Below are 6,000 nucleotides of genomic sequence, written 5' to 3' on the forward strand. Positions count from 1 at the left end.
GTGTCAGAATTATTCGAAGTATTCAAATATTTATAAAATTCGCGATTCTTTCTGTCACATCGCATCTTTGGGTTGCCATAAACGCAATTTGAAGTAGTGGATCATACAAAGTGACTTTGAGAAAAAAAGATTAATGAATGCCGTCGCTCAGCTTGGCAGGAAAAACAAATTGTCTACAAAATTTTTGGCACGGAAAAATAAACGTGGAGGATGAGTTTTGAACTTCAACAAACATGTGGAAACTTTCGCAGCTATATTTGTGATGGTCGAAAAATGCTGGTTGATTTGGCGTGGTATGACCCTGTTGGTAGTGCTTGTTAACAGTGTAGTGCAAATGAATATTGTTGTATGATGTTAACGTTACGACATGTACAATAGATGAACCTAAGCATAACATAAACTTGCACGTTCCATCAGAAATAAAGCGTGACCGTCGTATTTGATTGTCTTGCTTTTATGTACCCTTATCAAAACCTTCGCGTTTTGTAAATGGGAAACATAGTCCAACAAAAGGGCAAGAGACAGACGAAATGAAGACTAGGACAAACGTTTGTCTTGTTGTTTCCTTCCTTGTATTTTTGTTGTTTTTCTGTCTGTTGTCTTTTGTTGTGCTAAGTTCTCCTTCAGCAATGCAGGCCAACTAGCTTAAATATTATTGCTTCTTGGCACATGTTGGAAGTGTGCGCGTCATATAATCATGTATTCTGGTCACGAAATATTTTATTTGAGGTAGCTCAGTGAATAATTGGGCATTGTATCATCATCTCAGTTTCTGATATATTATAGTGTCCTCGGCCTAATTTCATTCTTGAACCTCTCCATAGGGTCACATGACGGGAAGATGGTCCGATCAGTCGTTATGTGCCATGATTAAATGGACCTTATCTGGCTCTAGTTGGTACAATTACATTCTAGAAAGCGTTCCTATGTAGCTCTCGTTGCCAGTATGTTAAAATACAATCGAAACATACATTATGATGATGTCTTATAATGGTTCGAACAAATAAATGGGATTGCAAAGTGTCAAAACAAAATCTAGTCACTATGTGCCGTGTTTAAATGGACCGTAAATGGCTTTTGTTGGTACAATTATATTCTGGAGAGCGTTCCCATGTATCTCTCGCTGCCAGTATGTTACAATTACACTTGAAACTTTAAAATTCTGGGGATGTATTATAATGGTTCATACAATTCAATGCGATTACAAAGTCTTAAAGAAAATCAAGAAAGTACGCTTACCTACTGCTATTTTACAAAAGCAGAAGCACAGCAGAAGCATATTATAGTGGTGAAGCTCTTCCGTCCGATGGATACTCAAAAAGATGACTGAGTTCCAGGCACCCTTATTGCTTTAGCACAGTGACAGTACTACATTTGTTGCTTCTGCGCAGTAATCAAAACCTTGGTACGTAGTTGGCACACAGGTTTATTTGAAAGTTCGTAGAGTTTACCGCAGAGAGTAAAGATCACGAACAGCTGTACTTACTTCATAGGTTATTCTTCCGCAATAGCCTGTTTCTTTGATAGGGCACTTGTCGCGTTTTCACGCAACTCGCAACGGCCTTTCTAGATCGTCAGCACAGTAAATAAATGTGTCTGCTGCCGTATACAGAGGACTGATGGATGGGCTTTTTATTCATAGCAAAACCCCCGTCTTGAGAAATGAACGCTCTATAGACAAGTAAGCTGCGTGCTGTATTTGTTGTAACTCTTACCAGCACAGAATCTAACGGAACGAAGGGTAAACACAAATGCGCGATACGATGAAGTACAACTGGCGTTCAGCCGGTGCTAGGGCATAGGAAAGGAACAGCTTAATGAAACGAACATTTTAAAACAGAAACACGCTCTATGGAAAAGATGTTAGAATAATGAGATACCAGATTAGCCTTAGAAACATTCTGCATAAGACCAGAAACAAATAGGCTCCTCAGTATCACTTATATTACAATAACAAATTAGAGCACCTGAGAACGATGCGTACACATGTGGGGTACAAATTCTTCGTACTGTTTCTGTCTGATGTAATCCAGTGTCCAAAAAGTTCGTTGACTGCACTTCAGTTTCCTGAGCAGGGGAGCCGCGAATGTATTCAATGCTTATTTTTTACAGACTGGGTGACTAGCATAGGAACTTCGGATCGTGTTACCACAAATATATTTTGCAATATAGTTGCTTGCAAAAGGGAAGATTATGGTAATTTAAGAAGGGGTAGGAAATGAATCGTAGAAAAAAGATCGCCAGAAATCGATGGCAAGAGCATTGTGGCCGGTCTTGCATCTTTAAATGCTGCTACACCCATTTTGAGCCTGCCTAACTGTCTGTCTGTCTGTCTGTCTGTCTGTCTGCCCGTCCGTCCGTCCGTCCGTCCGTCTGTCTGTCTGTCTGTCTGTCTGTCTGTCTGTCTGTCTGTCTGTCTGTCTGTCCAGTTAGTCAGCCAACCTCTTACGCCGACCCAGTGGCCCAAGCTGCCTACCTGCTTCGGCACTAGGTATGTGCTCCTGGTCGCGATGCGTCGAGGTCATTTCACACTCGTCATTCCAGCTTCTTGATATCTTACTCTCGTCATGTCGTCACGCCTTATATCGCTATGCAGACGCCCAAGTTGTCTAATACCTTGGTCCACTAGGTACGGGCCCCTGGTCCTGATGCCTACATGGTCCGTTCACTACCGTCATTCTAGCTTTGTCATCCATCATTATTCATACCCGTCGTCACGCCATCACCGTAATACAGCCGTCATTCATTCGCTGCCGCACCACCATGGCAATTCCGTCATCGTCGTTTAATCTCAGTCATTCCTGCTTAGTGATTTGACTCTTGTCATCCGGCCCTCCTCGATACGACTCCGACCCAGTGGTCCAAGTTGCCTAATAGATTGGACCACTAGGTTTTTGTTCAGTGTGGTGATGCTATCGTGGTGGTTGCGTCATGGTCATTCAAGCTTTATCATCCAATTATTGTCAGGTTGTCGTCATCACGCCATCGTATCCATGTCGTCGTCATCAAACTGTAGTTTTTCATGGTCATTACCTCAGTAACGTCATGCAGTAGTCGTCGTTTTACCTTCCTCGTTCCATAGATGTCAATACCCCATCATTGTATTGTGATGATAGTCTCGTCATTCATTCGTTAATATGCGCAATTGTCATGCCGTCGTAGTCATACATTAGCTATCATGTTTCCATTGCCAGTCCATCGTCATAATGTCTGCGGGGTCGTGCCACCACTACAACTTGGTCATCCCACTCTCGTCACACCATCGGCGTCACACCATTGTTTCCCCATGCTAGCTTCGTGGCACAAACATTGTCTGGTGAGTCATGAAACACTTCTCGTCATTTCATTCACCTCATGCCGTTGTTATGTCATGGTTATCACTGCATCGTTGTCATATAGTCGTCCTCTTGCCTTTGTTGTCATACCTTCGTCGGGAAGCCGTCGCGGGCGTTTTAGTCATCACTGTAACTTACACATCATGGCATGCTGTCGTCGTCATACCGTTTTCGTTTCAACTTTTTTATCACATCGCTATCGCCATGCTATTGTCGCCGTACCGCCTTCTTCAATTCATTGACGTCGTTCCTTGTTCATCCTTCTTTCGTAGCCGTCACCTTGTCATTCAATTGTCATTATGCTACCGCTGTCATGTTATTGTCGTAATTGCAGTGTCGTCGCACCAACGCCATGATACATAAGTTGTCATATCCTTGTCATCATGACATCGTCATCGTGCCATCGTCGTGATATGCGGTTCTTCTTCCGGCTGTTGTCATGCAGCTGTCGTCATCTCAATGTCATCATGTCATCGGGATCACGCTGCGGTCCTTATGTTATCATCCAAATTTAAATAACAGTATTTCTTATCTTGTCACGCAGTCGTCATTATACTCCTTTGTCGTTCGATCGATATCATCCTTTCTTCGCCAGTTCATCGTCAATGCGTTGACGTCATGGAGTTGTCATACCCCTTTGCTCATGGGCGACCGCGGCAGGCGAGGGCCATAAGAAAGTGTGATAATATAGGAGTATGTGGCATATAAGCCCTACCCGTCATGCCTACATCATCACCTCTACACGTGTGAAATAAACGTGACTTAAGGAATATGATTTTTCGGTGCATTGTTTGATAGCAATTCGCATTACAATCGACAGTCATCGCGAGATGAGTTCTGCCATAATATATTTATATTTGTGTTTATTAAGTAATTTCCGATAATACATATTGCTACAGGAAGGGAAAAAGGTGGATGTGTACAACGATATTGTAGTCGTCGGGCCAGTACAGAGGAGACCAGATACACAATATACTTCGCCGAATCGTAACCTTTTTGGGAATTCAATAATAATACGACCGTGTAAAAGACCTAATAACTACTTTTTTATAAATCCAACGAAAGCATTCTATCTCCAGAACTTTTATTTGCACCCGTATATTGCTGGTTTCGCCATCTCTAAAACAGACCGCGAAAAATCATCAACACCAGCCTTCACCTGCGCATAGGCGCCAGTACGCCTCTTTCTTGAAACGGCGTTTAGATCTTCCCTTGCCTGAGGAGTTGCCTGTTGTATTGCTGGCCCATTTATTTCAATAAATATTCGGTAATCACAAACAATTTCGCTGGTGCAACGACGCACTTGCAAGAGAACACTGCACGACATTTTTAAAGCAGCATAAACTTCAGGCTGAACAATCACTTCTGCGTACTTATTGGTCTATTAGTATGGGGTTTAAGTGTGAGTTCAGTTACCTACATTGCGAAAATATACGACAGACACGCATGTTAATAGTTGAACACTCAAATAATTCGCGTTAACGGCACAACAATATAGGTAGCTTTTTAATGCATAACTCATGGATGGAAAAGAAAATCTACGCAGAAGTCACGGCAATTGTGAATACTCTTGATATTGCCAGTCATGGTACAAACCATTGTAATTTCCTAGTTTTTTAGGAAGTGCCGTCATGCTCCTTTCATCGTCGTCGTTCTAACTTCGACAACCGACTCTCGTGTTGCTTTAATCGTCAGCCATAGTCATCAAACACTCGTCGTCGTGCAAATATTATCATGTCTTAGTTATTCCATTGTCATTCCTTTATTAACGTATTTCCATTTTCATCATGCCATCTTTGTCATACCGCCTTCGTTGATCCATTGACTTCGTTCATTGTTAGTAATTCTAGTATAATTATGCTGTCGCGAATCCTCAGAGGCCGCCGCTTCCGTTCCATCACCGTCATCGCATCACTTTCAAATATTCGCCATCATTTGTTTGTTGTTATACTGTTGTTTCCATCCAATGGTGTTCATGCCATCGTCGTAATTCCATCTTGGTCATCCGGCCGTCGTCACCCATTCATGAGCGTACACTCGTTGTTGTAGCAGTGTCTGATGTCATCGTCACGTGTCGCTATCACCTCACCTTCTTTAAGAATCGACTTCTCCCTGTCGCCATCGTGTCCTCGTATACCGTGTTGACTGTTTGTTTCATCAGCGTCCCTCTGTAATTCTACCGTAAGTATGCTGTCGTCTTCCAGTTGTGATTACGACGGAGTTAACATGTCATCGTTATGATCACGTCGTCGTGAGGCATTCACTATCCTGCATTCGAGGTCTGTGGTCGTAACGCCGTCGTAGTCTCCTCATTCTAGCTTCGTAAAACCACTGTTCTCTTGGTCATCAGTGCATCTCATCATGCAGTCGTCGTTATCTTGTAGTCTGCATGTTGTTGTCATCAAGCTGTCGTCGTTATACTATGCACATCATTAAAAACCGTCATCTCATTGTCATCATGCAGCGTTCATCGTACCGCCTTTGTCGTTCCGTGGACTTCATTCTTTCTTAGTCATTTCAGCGTCGTCACTTCACTGGCGCCATATAGACGCCGTCATGCAAGCAAGCTCATGAGTGACGTTAGCAAGCGGGTGCCATAGCCGAGTCGGACGATACCGGAATATGTCGCATATAGTCGAAGCAACCGAACTCTCACAGTAACAGC

At 42.9% G+C, this 6,000-nt stretch overlaps 1 protein-coding gene across 3 annotated transcripts in view; it reads right to left on the bottom strand.

The window, feature by feature from the left end:
- LOC142584155 (venom metalloproteinase BumaMPs1-like) overlaps nt 1-1,398 on the bottom strand; it is a 176,346-nt gene extending 174,948 nt beyond the window's left edge. For all 3 annotated transcript variants that reach the window (XM_075694324.1, XM_075694323.1, XM_075694322.1), the window contains exon 1: nt 1,240-1,398. In XM_075694324.1, coding sequence (XP_075550439.1) covers nt 1,240-1,279 — 40 coding nt within the window. In that variant the 5' untranslated portion in view covers nt 1,280-1,398. The remainder of the gene's footprint in view (nt 1-1,239) is intronic.
- Nucleotides 1,399-6,000: the final 4,602 nt, after the last annotated feature.

This window comes from Dermacentor variabilis, chromosome 6 (genome assembly GCF_050947875.1).
Source record: "Dermacentor variabilis isolate Ectoservices chromosome 6, ASM5094787v1, whole genome shotgun sequence".
NCBI classification, from domain to species: Eukaryota; Metazoa; Arthropoda; class Arachnida; order Ixodida; family Ixodidae; genus Dermacentor; species Dermacentor variabilis.